Raw genomic sequence first — 16,293 nt, 5'->3', positions numbered from 1 at the left:
CGGCTAAAGCCTGAAAGTTACACTGACAGTCCCACTTTGTTGGGAGGCGCGCTGAAAGACTTCGGGGAAAACCAAAAGGAGACTTACCACCGTGTTTTAATCCGGACGCTGTCCGTGCAGATTTGTCGTTTTCCTCTTAGGAGAGTGAGAGACTAATTACCAAAATCAGTGCGCAACGGTTCCGCGGTCAGATCCTTATTAGTAACTGAGGGTTAACCCGTCATCGCTCTGCGTTGTTGTTGCAGTTTTTGCGCAAAAGCAATTTCGAATAAATGACTTTATGATGTTGATTCACAGCAGATACCCACCGGCTATGTAGCCCGGTCATCTGGAGGCAGGTTGAACCGCTTGAATCGACCTTTTTATCCGGTGTGGTCCGTTACTCGGAGGACACAGAGACACAGAGAGAGAAAGACAAAGACACTTGGACACTTTGCGGTGTGTTTGTGGGAACGTCTGGTGTCCCCCTGCCGTCCAGGTGTCCCGCCGGGCGGTGCGGAGTCTCCAGCTCGGGCCGGCTGAGCTGTCATGCTTCCCAAAGTCGAGACTGAATCCCTGGGACTCGCTCGATCGCATGGGGAACAAGGGCACATGCCAAGAAACATGCAAGGTAAGAAACGTCATTAATTTCCACCAGTACGGACAGTTAGGGAGATTATTAAGCTTTCACTCCAGTGGCTGCAAGTCTTCAGGTCCCTGCGTTTAATATTATGCGCCACCATAAACTTTTAAACCCGCTTATATAGACTGCGTATCTGGGGACAAAGTGAGGCAATGACTGGTGAGAAGATATTATTATTTGGTGGATGTTATTCATATTATATTAGACGTTCAGTCACCATCAGTTTACAGGGATCATTGGTCCTGAATGCTCCCTGGTGTGATTTTTTTAAAATATGGCCTCGAAATAAATTTCTGCTGATTTTGTTCTTGATCTTTACTCTCCATTATACTGATAAAAAGTAGCAGTTTGGTCAGTGATCACACACATGCAAACCCCATGCTGGAAGTGTGCGGGCGCTTCGTGCGTAAAAACCGGCAAACAGAGTAGAGGAGCTTTGCATATTTAACTTTATAGTTTCCGCGGTTTTATAATGAACTATTTCACTCCGCTTCAGCTGTGTCACTAACAGTCAGAACTGACTTGCGATTTTGTCTGTGTGCAAAGAGTTTTTAAGGCTGTGTTGCTGTCAGTTTCTCTAAAAAAATAAAAGGAATAAAACGACAAAAACAATCTAGATGTTTTATTTTAATTTTGCATCAAATATCGACTTTTGCCCACGCATTAATTCTGTCATAATTTATACTTTTTAGACTTTCTAATATAATTGGTTCTGTGTGATGGATAATTCTTCAGTACAGTACATTTATTTTTTATGCTCAATAATGTATCGAGTTTGGCCCAAAAAAAAATGGATGCATTTCCAAATCAATGCATAGTGAAATAGAACAGATTTTAAAAAAGGCCACGTTATATTTTATAACGCCATAGTCACAAAAGTTTTCATTTTTCATTTGTTTTCTTGATTGACATTTCTAAAAATCTCACTGACAATCTCCAACATTTAGGATACAAACAGAGTTTGTGGAAAATAGAAGAATTAAAAAAAAAATGTGCAGATTTGATTGATTGAATCCGAGAGAAAAAAAAAATGTTTGGGCTACAATTACTTTTCCAGGACAATGAGAGCATTTTCAAAATAATTCCCTGATGCATAAATTAAAACGTTTCATTTTGACCTTCTGTTTTTGTAAAGTGCAGCTCAAGAAGCGAAACATTTTACTTTGAAGTGGGATTGACGTTGGTCCTTCTCTCCATATTAACTGACATATCCCCCTTAATTCCCCCATGTCATTCCACGGCAATATAACCGGGCAATCAATTAGCCCGGACTTGGTTTATGGAGATGTTGATAACACACACTCACAAGACAAGGAGTGGCCTGCAGCCCGTTATCTACTTTTACGCACGGCTAGAAACAAGGTAGCTCGGACTGACGGAGGCTTTCTGCTGGAATTAGCAGCGGTTTTAAGATGCTGTAGGGGTTTTCAGGGGGATTGCACGAGCAAGTGGCCGTGGAGCTAAAGAGACAGCAGGTGTAAACCGGTGCTGAGCAGGATCTCTCTGCAGCTTCTGGAGGAATATAACCTGCATCTGCATTCACACACCTCCGTCTGTCTGTTCACACAAGCAGGGACGCAGTGGAGAGTAAACCTATAAACTCAATTTACCCTCCTTTTTATTTGCAGAATAGACTTCACGCACCTTTTTCGGCTGATATAATACTTTATGGTCTGAAATTTATAGTTTGTATCATAGTAAATAGCAGCAGCGTGATGCGAGTTGGACGAGATTATGGTATTATAAAGGGGGGAAATCAGAAATTAACGCTTTTCTGTAAAATATAATTGTTTTTTCTTTATGTTGGTGGTGTTTTGCCTCATGATGACCCTCGGCTGGAGGTCACAGTTCACCCTCCTTTTTATTTCCCACTACATCGCTTCACCCAAAGCCTCGATAATGTTTATTTTCGTTATTAAAATGTGCGTAAAAGTGAAACAAACGTGCGTCGTCAGAATCATAAACCCGCCTTATACGCACTAAAGCAGAAGAAAGTTGAGAAATGGAGTTTTGCTGCAGCTGCTGTGGAAACATCCTGGGCTTGGAGGAACTTGTTGCTTCTGGTTAAGATCAGCTGGAATATGCAGCGCGGAAACCAGCAGAGCAACGCGTTAACAAACCAGAAATCATCTATGATCAAAAGGCTGCAGTGAGCAGAGGAATGAATGTTGAAGTTGCGGATTCATATTTGTCGAGGCCTTGGAAGGCGTCGAGTTGACAAAATATTTCCACTTTTACAGCCACTTCCACTGTGATTCTCCTGTTTGATCCCCGCTGCTTTTTATGATTAGAACCATAAATGCTTTTGTAACCATTGTAAATGTCAGCTTGGCTGTTTGCTTAACGCTGTCATAGAAAGCCTTATCGATGCAGCTATTTCTGTACGCAAGGCGAAGGGGGCTGAAACAAATACAAAACATATCCAAATCGTTTAGTATTGAGTCTCAAAATCTTATTTTTATTAAAACAAGTGGGGAAAAAACTGCCAATAGGGGATGAAATAATTTCACTTGTTTCCAATGCAAACTTTGACCCAAGCGTCATTTTCTTGTTACTATTTAGATTTATCCGCCTTATTCTGTCTTTGATGGTATATACACTTTATTCCTAGAAAATTATTGAAACCTTAATGACAGAATATTTAATCTTTTAAGAAAAACAGGAATGTAAGTACCCAACTATTGATATTTTTTGCAGCGCACTCAGAAAGTCATGAAAATGTTGCCTCTCCTTTTGCTTTTGCAACAACATTAAAACACATAAAGGAAACTCGGGCTGTAACTATGCAGGTGACTGTTGGAGGAGGAAAAATAATGTGAGTTGAATTTCTCCAGCCCGGTTTGGATTTTTCCTCGCCTGCAGAGATAAGAGCTTCTCTGTGTGTCTTCATTTGTCTGTGGGCGGTAACATTTTCTCCTCCAATCCTTAACTCTAATATCTCTCCATTTCCCCAAGCGATTTCACGACTTAGACGCATGCATATTTATGAGGCTCACTTTCATGCGTTGTCTTTTTTTTTTTTTTTCTTGCTCCTGTCTGCAACGGATGCGTAAAAGAGCGCAGCAGCAAAGAGAAATAAACGGTTGCGTGCTTTCAACCCATTCCAAAATCCACTATTAATCGTCTTCCTCTCCCCAAAATTAGACCTCCATACGTCCAAAAAACTCCAGAAAAAATCGTTGCATGCAGGGTTTCTTCCCCCCCCCCCCGTTTCTCCCCCCTTTTTTTTGGAGCGAAGTTTGATGGATGGAAGTGGGCTTTTTTGGAAGAGAGATCGCTCCTCATTGAAAGAGACCTGTGTGTGTGTGTCCATGTCCCCTCCGCAGCACCCCAGTTTAAAATGATGGACTACTCCTATGACGAGGACCTGGACGAGATGTGTCCCGTGTGCGGAGACAAGGTTTCTGGATACCACTACGGACTGCTGACCTGCGAGAGCTGCAAGGTTGGTTTCCCACCTAACGGAAAATCTCTATAATATTCCTATGATTGTCTTATAATATTCCTATAGTGGCTCAAAGTGCGTCGGTGGTATTCGATAGTGAGTTTATAGCGACTTTATGGTACTTTATGGCACTTTTTATCTCTTATAGTATCACTACAATATTCTTATAATATTCCTATAGTGGCTTAAAGTCACTATAATATTACTATAGTGACCTAAAGTGTTTCTGTGATATTCAATAGTGAGTTTATAGTGACCTTATCATACTTGATGGTATTTTTTATGTCCTATGGGATCACTATGATATTCCTATAATATTCCTATAGTGATTTAAGTGTATTTGTGACCTTATGTACTTCACGGTATCTTAATCTCCTATGGTATCACTATAATATTTCTATAGTGACTTGAAGTGTGTGTGTGTGTGTGTGTGTGTGTGTGTGTGTGTGGTATTCAATAGTGAATTTATAGTGACCTCATGATACTTAATGGTATTTTTTAAATCTCCTATGATATTACTATAATATTGCTTGAATATTCCTAGAGACTCATAGTTTTGCTGTGATATTTGCAAAGTATCCTTGTAAAATGTATTATATGCATAGGATTAGTATAGTTTTTCTTTGTGAGGGACGCTTGGTAATATTCATTTCTCTATGATAGTCTTATTCCAGTGTATTAACCTGACTTTTCCATCTATGGAGAAGTATTGCAAGTACATTTTACATTTTTTAACATTACAGGAAACCAACAGAAAGCAGGTCAAGGGTCAGATATCGCCCTGACAGTTGATCTAACAAACTTTTCCTGTGACCATAGGATGATTTTGTGAGGTAGAGACTAGAGGTAGAGTGCTTGAAAAAGAAATAAGAGGAAAAAATAGTAAAGGAGACATGCAAAGAGATTTTTTTTTTTGCAAGATATGGGAGAGTAGGAAGCAAAATACACAATAACACTGTCTTAGTTTGTGCCAGTCTGTTTCCTATACTGTAAATTGTCATCACGGTTTCATTAAGTACTACTAACACAGTGTTATTGTGTACTTGCAGTATGTTTCCATAGGTTAATACACTGGACTGAAGCCACTGTAAAGCAAAGTGTTGCCGCTTTATTTTCAGCTCTGTCAACAACTCATTTGTCCTTTGCTTCCTATTTCCACTTTTCTCCTCAATATTAAGCTAATAGGCATTATCCTGGCTCTGTTTTTTACCCCAGTAAAGCTGTCAGCACAAAATTAAGCTAAGACAAATGTCTCTGTGTAAACACTATTCAGTGTAAAATTGCAGCTCGCAGTATTGATGCCGTGCTGCACATTTCTTGCCTATGTGGTCATTATTCAAAGCAGATGTTATAGATTTGATCCCATATTATGACCTTGAGATGCTAAGCACTTGCTTCAAGGGAAACGTCAGTGGCATCTCTGCTGCTTTCTGCCTCGACAGGCTGGTGCTGGAGAGTCAATCCGCAAACACATTTTCCAATTTGGTTGAGATGCTATATGGTGTGTGCGTGTGTGTGTGTGTGTGTGTGTGTGTGCAAGATGTGGATTCATAGGATGTAGATGAAGGAGTCTATTCCAAAGCGCTTCATATCCATGTTGAAAAAATACTAATAATGATAATTACCTGAAGCTTATCACTGAATATCTCTAAAATCCAGGCGATCCATTCTGTACGAGTGTGATCATTAGTTCTAGACCGATATATCGGTTTGCTGATGTATCAGGCCGATACTGAGCTTTTATTAAATATCAGATATCAGCCAGTCAGTGCCGTCCACCTCTGATACGATGGAGGCTCCTCACTCACCACAGCTACATGAAAAACAACCGGTAGAACCTGCAATGAAATTTCATTTTCTGTATTTTCTTTTAAGGAGCTGCTAACCACCTAAAAGAATTTCATTAGTATGGAGAGTTTTGGTGCCACTTGATCTGTATAAATGCTGTTTCCAGCCTGCCAGGAATAAAATTTGGGGCGAAACAGTGAATGCTTGTAATTTTTTGGCATGAAAATGGTTAAATTATAAGATATTGAGGGTAAAACATCGGCTATCGGCAGCTTCATTATGAATTGGCCTTCAAAAAGCCATTAATCATTTTGTCAACTAAGGACTCTAGTTACCTTCTATCCTTTAAAAAATACAACAGTTTCTTTTTGTTTTGTGTGATCAGTCAGTTTCTAAGCGGAGGGTGTCTTATTTTGGAAATTAAACTCCAGTGCAGCGATTTTTTAGGTGGAATCCTCCTTTATTTACAGTAGGATGTGGACTGGGACCCCCCCTCCGACCCCCTTGAACCCCCCCCTCACACACCCCTAAACACAGTTGTGAATGGGATTTCTTTGTTATCAGGCTCAGATTGGAGCTGTGGTTTTGGGTTACCAGTTTTGGACTGAGGAGTAGAGGCTGGTTTGGAGTGTGTGAGGTATCAGAGCTCAACGTCGAAGCAAAGTCATATGGAGGCAGACACACTAGCACACACACACACACACACACACACACACAGACACAGACACACACGTAAAGACGCTTGAACCACCTCATAATCCCACCACCTCCCCAAACGCACACTGAATCACATGGACACACACACACACACACACACACACACACACACACACACACACACACACACACGCCCTCCTACACCCCTGCGTCCGCCCACACAGACAAACAGTCTTAGTTCATATTACACTCCCGTCTGCTGAAAGTAAACATGGAACCACATCATACCTGTTAGAATAACAACAACAAGCTGAAGCCGCCGCCACTCAAACAGCCACGTTCCTCATTGTAGACGAGCAGGCTCGCTCCCAGCATGCTTTTCTTCTTCTTTGGATGTTTACATTTTAGTTTTTTAGCCGACACCCTCATCCAGAATGGTTTACAATGAGTGCAACAGTAGAATAATCTTAAAATCCTAGATTACCAGCATTACAAGCAAGGAGGTGAATGGCCAGAGCTACAGTGTAAAATATCTGAAAATATATTTAAGATAGAGAAGTGCAAGTAAAAGAAGTGAGAATAAGAGCTGATGACAGAGGTAGAAAGGATTTTTTTTTCCTTCAACATAAGAGAGCTGACATATCAGAGCAAGAAGAGGAGATATGGAAGAGAGGGATGTGATTCAAGGGGATAAATGGTGATGTAAAATATACTTTTCTGCTTCTGTATTCAATTTACTGGCCAGTCTTACAAAGCAGTGGATTATTGTTAGATGCCCCTTTTTGTGCAGAGACTCTGTGTACAGTGCAGTTTTTTAGGAGGGAATTTCAAGAGTCAGGAATACCCAGTTAACCGGAAAATTTGTCAAATTCAACTCGGATATCGGTTTGTACGGATGTCTTGTAGCCGCAGCATACAATTTCTCATCATGAGCAACAGTTGAGCAGGGATTTCATGATCACTTTGGCTCTTATTTGGCTGAATTAGGAGCCTTGCTTTTTGAAATGCCACCAGAAGTAGGGAAAAGTTGCTTTACACATAAAGTAATATATACACTTCTCTGGGTTTGCCCTAAAGGTCAAACGAGAGCTTTTCAGTGGCATGTTGTCCGCTTAATCTCTAGACTTGGTGTTGTGTGGTTTTTAAGCATGTTAGTATACCGCTACCCATGCTGCAGTTTGGTTCAGATATTTATAGCATGCGCCGTGTGCTAAATGGAAAATTGGAGAGAAAGTTTTCTCTGAAGCATGGATGCTTCACCACCGAGAAGTCGATAGTGCAAACCCGAGTGCGGTTCTATGTTTTTTTGCCACGTGCGGATGGATCAGCCGATGCAGATTGTCAATTAAATCTGTGTTTGGTGAGATATTGACAGCAGCATTTCTTTTTTTTTTTTTTTTTTTTAACAGACCAGGTTTAAGGATTCTCCTCCTTGGTTATGGATCTAGAATACGTTAATACCATCTTCCCCCCCGTTTGATTTTCACTGCTGCTGCCAATAATTAATTCCACATCGCAGGTATGAATCTCTGTAATCCCGGAACTGTGAATTATGGATATAATTTATTGGATTTTTTGGACTCATGTGCTCATATTTTTCAATAACTAAGTGGGGAGTTGAAAAGATGCTTTCCAAGTAAATTCTGGAGTCTTTACGCGAATGGGGAAAATAGTGAATGGCAGTGTAGTTTTGACAGGACTCAAATTACATTTTATACTCTTTAAAATCCCTGTTTGGATTATAAAGTAGTTTATAATGCTGTAAAATCACTCTCTCTAAGTAAACCAGCTACATAGGGAATGTTTTGCCTTTTCGGTCAAAGTGAAATGAAAATTAGGAATGAGGTAAATATAATTACGACGACTATTTTCCTGAAAATATAACATTGCTATTTTGCACAGAAAGTGGGTCTAGGAAAACTAATGGAGGAACATTAGGTATTTCCATTCTAAAATTCAAAACAGAAGTCAATTGATGGCAGCTTGAAAATTTAAAAAAAAAGAGAGAATTATAAATCTTAATCATAAATGTGTAGCTTTCTAGAAGCACTGAAATGTGTTCTTTTAGTTTCTAACAAATATATGTATTCATCCCCTGCTTAAAACTGTGTGTGTGTGTGTGTGTGTGTGTGTGTACGTAAGGCATTACAACATCCAGTAGAGTACTATCTTTCAAAACTTTACTGTGTGTGTGTGTGTGTGTGTGTGTGTGTCCATTAGGCCTGTCCCTCTCCATCTGTCGGGGAGTGTGAACGGGCCAATTACCAGTGCATTGCGGGGGTCAAGCGGGTTGACGTCTTAATTGGTTTTCTCCACAGGGTTTCTTCAAGCGCACCGTCCAGAACAACAAGCGCTACACGTGTATAGAGAACCAGAGCTGCCAGATTGACAAGACCCAGAGGAAGCGCTGCCCCTACTGCCGCTTCCAGAAGTGCCTCACCGTCGGCATGAAGCTAGAAGGTACAGACACACTTTTACACTTTTACACTTTTATGTGTCAGGGTGTTTAGCTGAGAGTGAGCAAGGAGTTTTGATGGTGTTTTGCTTCCGTAATTCAGCGTATTTCCCGTTGGGACAGGATGTTGGGGCGGGACATAATGCAAATAGGGACTGTTTGAAAAGTGTCCAAAAGTTAAAAAAAATGCTTTAAGCCTAAATTTGAGCTGTCGCAAATTTTGGATTCTTCAAAATGATTAAATTCCATGGACACAACCATGGTGTCTTAGGAGAAGGAAACAGGGTTTTGTGTCACTTTGAAAGTTGTGAAGTTGCAAGTTTTATATTATTAGTTGGAATTTTTATGTCACTTACTGGTACGCCATGAAATAACCACTAAAGATGGGTAAAAGTAAAAATAAAAGTAATGGTATTTTGATGTGAAAATATGAGAAAATGAAGATTTTTTAAATTGTTAAATAGGTGTACGTTATGATATGGAGACTTTAAAATTAGAGTTAGCAGGTACTGGGAGTTCAGTGTCTCGCTCATGGACATTCATTGGAAAGGACGTATGGCTGTAGATGGACATGCATTGGCTATGGCTGGGATTGAACCTGTGACCGTCCGGTAACGGGACGGTCCCTCTAACCTCAAGGCCACTCTGTCGTCCTGGGGGGAAATTCAGTCTGACAGAGCAGCAGAGAAGACGGTCCCTGTCATGCAGCGTGCCACGCGTTCTCTAGCTAACTACATTCACAGTTAAATTATCAGTGCGGTCAGTCTGGTAACGCCAGCTCAGAAAATGAGGTGTGTAATGTGCTCGGCGGTGGGCAGCATGTAAAGCAACAGTCATGAATAAGCCAGACGGCCTCCAGGCTCACTTTCACAGGAAGTATTTTAAAAGGATAGTTCACTTTGGGAGAATATTTTCATGTTTTTAATGCACATACCTCTATAGGATTTCATGCATGGTTGAACACCAATTTTGGCTATTCTGGGGCTCCATAGTTGCTACTACTCATTGAAAATGTAATCTAGAAATTACATTTTTAACACATCTGCAGACAAGGAGAACAGATCCAGGTAGAATTATTTAAATCAGTGTCATGCATCATATTATTCAAGATGTAATCTAGCCTGTTGATATTGAGAGACGGTGATAGTGGATCCTCAGAGCAGCTAGTGTTGGAGGCTGGCTGCTTCTGGACTTCCACTGAGGTGTTTTCAAAAAGTGACAATGTTCTACCAAAGTGAAATATTGCTTTAAAACAGATGCTATCTTGTTCCATTGACTCACAATGGAACAGAGTTAATCATAGTGCAATTCTTTTATGGAAACTTTGCCCTTGTCAGAAGGAAAATATTCTCCCATGATCAATTTGCATTAGAGGAGTTTGATTCCAAAATGAGATATCCACCATCTGAAAAAAAGGTGAAAGTCTACTCTGACAAAATGATTGCTGGACTGAAAGTAAAACGTTTCAGAAGATGCAATTATCTGAGTTTCTTTAAATACTGAACAATGAACATTGGTAACAAAGGAAACATCTGTTACGTGTATATATAGAACGTTTTGGAGTGAAACCCTTCATTTCTCCCAACGTGTTGAAAACCAACAATGCTTATTGGTGTTTTAGATGGGGCGGGTTGGCTGGTGGCTGCTGTGCACTTAAACTTGCCAGACAGTGTAATAGATAGAATGTTAAACTTGGCGGCAGGCGAGCATGGTAACGATGATACTTTTGGCCGGCCGCTTCGAGGCCTCTTTGTTTAATTTGAACCCGGCTCAGAAGCTTGTTCAAACACAGCTATCCAGAAGTGACAGGGCGGCAGGGCAGCTAACATTCTTCCAACGTTAAAAAAAAATATTTGAAATCAACTGTTTTTCCACGCAAGTTGACTATTGCAAAATGCTGTATTTCCTTTTAAAAAAACAAACACAAAAACACAAAGTTCACTGTTGAATAGTTCTGAAGTATAGAGGATGTAAAAGTGTAAACCAAGGACTTAAGTTACCAAAACCACAATTCGTTTTAATTTTGTGCTACCAGTCTTTTAATAGGAGGAGGTGTCATGTTATTCAAATGGTTGCAATCTCATTTTGGAGCAAAGCCCTTCACTTATTTGTAATTTATCATCATTAAACATCCATGTGTCCCTGGAACCGATCACGTATGATCGAGAAGTGCTAAAGTTTTAAAGAAAAAAGACCCTGGGAGGGGAAAAGTAAAGCAAAGGCAGCCTAACTAATATCTTTCCGGAGGCTTCTCCCTTTACCTGCCAGGCGCGGTGTAATTAATTGTTCTTAATTGTGAATGGCCGCTGGGCAGAATGTCCCGGCCTGTCATTTTCCAGCTGACGGGGGCGGGGAGGGGGTGCGCTTGATTTGTTTTGCTGGCGGTAGCTTTCAGCTCGGGGGCAGGAGGGGCCCTGCAGCGCTCTGTCAGGGGCCAGAGGCTCCGGCGGGCGACTCCTGCCACAACCTGTAAAGACCTCCCATACAGAACGGCTGCCCCCCCCCCCCCCCCCCCCCCCTCCGCTCTCTATACACACACACACTATATACACACACGTACAGCGCTCCCTGGTAAACACATACATATATTCATAAGCGGCCCAAAAAGGTGTTAGAGGGCCACAGGCGAGAGCGGGAAGCTGTCATTTGATTTGTGAAAAAAATAAAATAATATATGTGCACAATAGCGGTTGAAAGCGTGGAAAATGGAGGTTTAGGCTTTTCATGCGAGCGTTTCATTCCGTTATAAAGCAGCTTGCAGCAACATGTGGATTCTGGATATCGAGTGGAAGAAAGAAAAAAAAAAACACATGCGGAGTGAACCTTTAATGTTGACCCGAACCACTTTTTTCCCTTCTTTTTTCCCTGTTTGTTTTGCCTTTCTGGTGTTATCCAATGTCCTTCCTGTTTGTCGATAAACCTGTCAGCCAATGGGAAGGTCCGTACAGTTTTGGGTTAGCTGTGCGGTCGGTGTGTGTGTGTTTGTGTGTGTGTGTGTGTGTGTGTGTGTGTGTGTGTGTGTGAGTGTTTGCTCGCCGACGCCAATCTTTTGCACGACGAAGGAAAAGAATCTGAAGATTTTATAAGGCCGCAGCGAGACATCCTTCGCTGTGTGTGATAAATGACTCACCTCTGACCCGATGTGTAGCGTTCAAGATAGGGTTTCTAAAATAAAAATCCCTCTTTCCTGTTGTTGCATCTGCTGCGAAAGTGAACGGTGGACTAGTGGTTAGAGAAGACCGCCTGGTAATCAAAAGGTCACGGGTTTGAAATAAAGAAAAAGAGCCAAAACACTAATTTTAAGTCACTCTGGATAAAAGCATCAGCTAGATAAGTGAAATGTAAATGAATGCCTGAGTGTATGTTTCGCTGTAACTACCCTCTAATCACATGGCATTAGCAGTTACATCCGTCAGTCTAGTTTTACAAGTTCTTTTCCTGGTCAGAGTGTTTACCGTAAAAAATTATATTTTGCTAAGCTGTAAAATTTGTGTCTATAAAAAACTTGTGTAAGCGACACACCGTTTATCTTTTCCACTTATCGTCGGGGGCAGGCTGGATGAGTCACACAGTTTGGAAGGGGAAAAAAAGGGCATTCACACAAACACACACACTGATGATGGGGCCTGGACTCAAAACGCTTGTAACCACACACACACACACACACACACACACACACACACACACACAGAGAGAGCTAGCGCGCATGCTACCGTGCTGTAGAAACCCTTGCCTCTTGGTATGCAGTGTAACAGCTTAGCCAGTGTTGACTCATTGAGAAAAAGAAAAAAAAAAGAATCACATCCCGCTAAGGTTTAAGCCATTAGCACTTCATTCACTAAACCTGATGAAGCGTGCCATATCTGAACGGCTCCCACTGGTATGATTTTCCCTCCATGCTTAGTAGAAGTTGCCTTGCATCAAACGCTTGACTGAGCTGCTGTAATATTTCCTCACACACACATCGTATGGAAGGCGGGCGACGGCGTATAGGCTACTGTGTATTTGTGGTGCTGCGGGTTTGAATCAGGCTCGCGACTTTTATTGCATATCGTCCCGTCCCTCTCTCCTATCTTTCCTCTCTGTTTCCACTGTAGCCTATACCAATTGATGAAGCAGAAATGACATAAAAAATAGGCTTAAGTTTAAAGGGAAAAAAAAATAAATAAATACACAAAAATTACAAAGTTATTTAGAGTACAAAATAAAATAAAAAAATTAAAAAGATGACAGCCTAGGCTACTTATTAAAGTATAGTATGATAGTATGCAGTAGGATATAATGCAGATTTAGTCCTTGGTGGGTAAAATGCTCATTATTTTACAGATTCGATCCTCCATATTTTTTAGATATTGGACCACTAATAATATTTTTCACCCAAAATGGATAAAGTTCATTACGGAAAGCTTTTAGATGATGTAATGCACCCTCTGGCGGCCATATTGGAGGCCTTCGGCTTTTGGACAACAGTGGCTGAGAACAACTGATTGCATTTCTAAATGTAGCCTACAACTTCCCCGCTTCAAAAGAAGACATGGGAAATTTCAACTGATTGTGTTTAGTTAATCTCAGTTTGTTAACTAGCTAACCAACTGATTATTTTTGATCAGTTTGTGTTTAGTTAATCTCGGCTTGTTAGCTAGCTAACTATCTGGTTAGCTAACCATCACTGTCTTGCTGTAAATGCATACAATTTGCGCACTAGCTAACATATCTAGTAGAGGCAAACGTTAGCGCTAATAGTGAAGCAGTTGCATGTTAACATTAACATTGGTTGCTTTGCTAAATTAGCTTGCGGGCTAGTTAGCTAGCTAACAAAGCTAAAAGCCAACTGTTTCCACTTCCCACTTCTCAAGATAAAACTCAGAGAGTGAGGACTAGGTCTAAAGACACGGCAGTTTCCTCTGTTGCAGTAAACCTCATTTGGAAGCAAATCCACCTTATCGGATCATTCACCTTTACTTATAAAATTACTGAACGGACACCAACACAACCTTTTTCAGGCATCTCTCTTTTTCTAGCCTGGTTGTTGCATATTTAGCCATGCCTGCACACAGCCAGTCCTCCATTAGACCTCCATGATGGAGCCAGACATGATTGCTAGATTTGTGACACAACTGCAAAGCCTCTATAGAAGTCTTCAGCTAAAATTAGCGCCTCCTTCTGAGTGTTTGTATATTCCTCCTTTTCTCCGTCTACTTCCACCTTTTTATTTCCTGCCACTCTCCATCTTTCTCCCCCCGGCTCGTCTTCCATCAGCCTCCCTGTACCTGCGGCGGAAGCCAGGGAGCTGTCCCATTACTTATGCATAGGTATCATAGGTATTCATGTGTGTGCGTGGGATAGGGCGCATCCCGAGCAGGGGCCGGGGCCCGACATGACAAACAGGGTGTCAGCAGGGCTCCGCGGGACCCATTAATATGCCGGCGGCCGACAGGGATCCTCACCTACGCGCGCTTAATATTCCTGTATATTAAACAACCATAAATCAGAGGATATAAGCGGTGAGGGCCGTGTGTGTGTGTGTGTGTGGTGTTGTGTGGAGGGGATGTGTGTGTGTGTGTCGAGGAGTTGTGTGTGTTAGGGATGCGGTGTGTTGTCTTTGTGTTATAGCTGTGTGTTTTGCGTGTGTAAAGACTCGGTGTAAAGTCTATGGGTGTAAGATTTCTGTGTGGGTGTTAGGGATGTGTGTTAGGGATGTGTGTGTGTGTGTGTGTGCACATATGTGTGTGTTTGTACATGTTAAATATGGTGAACAGACGTGTGTGGGGCACTGGATACTGGATTTTGGGGAGTAGAGGAGGTGGTTTGGTCAGTTTGTGGATTTATGGATATGTGTGTGTGTGTGTGTGTGTGTGTGTGTGTGCTCAGATAGTGTAAGCCAGGGGAATTCAGAGTGGAAGAGAGTCAGAGTATCAGTCTTTTAGCCTTTTAGCCTGGCTTTAGCCCCAAATCCTCCCCGCTAGCCCATAATAACCCCCTAACTTAAATCCTATTCATACTGCTAGAATGAAGTGGCTACTCGATGTTCAAACACCCTTAGCCAAAGAGATTTTTTTTTTCATTGTAACAGTTTTCTTTGTATGTTTATTTTCTAAGCTTTCATGAACTTAGTATATGTTAAATCACTAATCAGTCATCAATCGGCGATAGAGAATCGCGAAATGGACATTTACTTATATGAAAGTATTGCAGATTATTACTTTAAATTCATGTGCAACTAAAGTAAACGAAACTACCTTGCTCTGCTCGCCAGGCTGTTAAAGCTATATTTACGGACGTATCTCAAAACACTACATATCCATTTTGGGGAAACACAAACAAACACAACACACTGTTTGATTGTTTGACACTGAACCCCTACCTGCTCACTCATTGCAAGTCTTTCCGGATAGCAGCATCAGCTAAACGGCTAAAATGTAAAAAAAAAAGTGGTATGTAAGTCCCCCCACCCCCACCCCTCAGTGCACCCCCCCCCCCCCCCCCCCCCCCCTCCACACACACACACACACACACTGACACCCCCCCCCCTCGGTTTCAGCCCTCTATCCTTTCCCCCCTCCCTTCCCCTAAAACCCATATTAATCTGTGTTACATGCATGCAAATAACCTTGTTTAATTAGAGACAAAGAACGTGTGTGTGTGTGTGTGTTAGAGAGGGGGAAGACCTCTTATTCCCCCCCACCCCCAATCCTGGTATTCATGATGTGATGTGGGTCCCTGGGTCCGAGGCAGGCAGGCAGGCAGGCAGGCAGGGTCTAATTTTGTTTTCCCAGCAGAGCCGACTATTAGTTTCTCAGCTCATTAATTACCCTGTTGTGGAGGAATCATTAATAGTTAAAGTCGCCCTACAATAATGTTTAATGGATACATTCGACGGGGCTCACGATTTTTTGTGTGTGTGTGTGTGTGTGATCAATTTTTTAACGGTCGCATTAATCCCTGAGCCTGGGTGAGTTGACCTCAAGCATGTTGGGAGATGGTGTGGGTAAGTGTGTGTGTGTGTGTGTGTGTGTGTGTGTGTGTGTGTGTACAATTACTGTGATGTACCATTTAAGCCGTTGGGGGCTCTCCAAGGTGGCGGAGCGTCTGGCCAACCCCCGCCTCTCGCTCTGTGATCAGGACTGGCAGGATCAGTGTGTGATGCTCTCCACGTGTGTGTGTGTGTGTGTGGGGGTGTGTGTGTGTGTGTGTGTGTTGAAGCAATGAATTGTGAGAGAGAATGGGTAAAGATGTGTGTCAGGATTGTTTGTCTGGTTTTGTGTTTGTGTGTAAGTAGGAGTGTGTGTGAGAGAGAGAGAGTCAGCATGTGGGTGTGAGGGTGTA

At 41.7% G+C, this 16,293-nt stretch overlaps 1 protein-coding gene across 1 annotated transcript in view; it reads left to right on the top strand.

The window, feature by feature from the left end:
* Positions 1–498: 498 nt before the first annotated feature.
* Positions 499–16,293, top strand: part of nr5a2 (nuclear receptor subfamily 5, group A, member 2) — an 82,466-nt gene continuing 66,671 nt past the window's right edge. The window contains exons 1-3 of the mRNA XM_071925567.1: positions 499–610; positions 3,949–4,067; positions 8,831–8,972. Of these exons, the coding sequence (XP_071781668.1) occupies positions 529–610; positions 3,949–4,067; positions 8,831–8,972 (343 nt within the window). The 5' untranslated portion in view covers positions 499–528. The remainder of the gene's footprint in view (positions 611–3,948; positions 4,068–8,830; positions 8,973–16,293) is intronic.

The sequence above is a fragment of the Centroberyx gerrardi genome, chromosome 9, assembly GCF_048128805.1.
Source record: "Centroberyx gerrardi isolate f3 chromosome 9, fCenGer3.hap1.cur.20231027, whole genome shotgun sequence".
In the NCBI taxonomy this organism is placed as follows: Eukaryota; Metazoa; Chordata; class Actinopteri; order Beryciformes; family Berycidae; genus Centroberyx; species Centroberyx gerrardi.
Note: the sequence above shows the minus strand (reverse complement) of the source record. Positions and strands in the feature narration are given on the sequence as shown.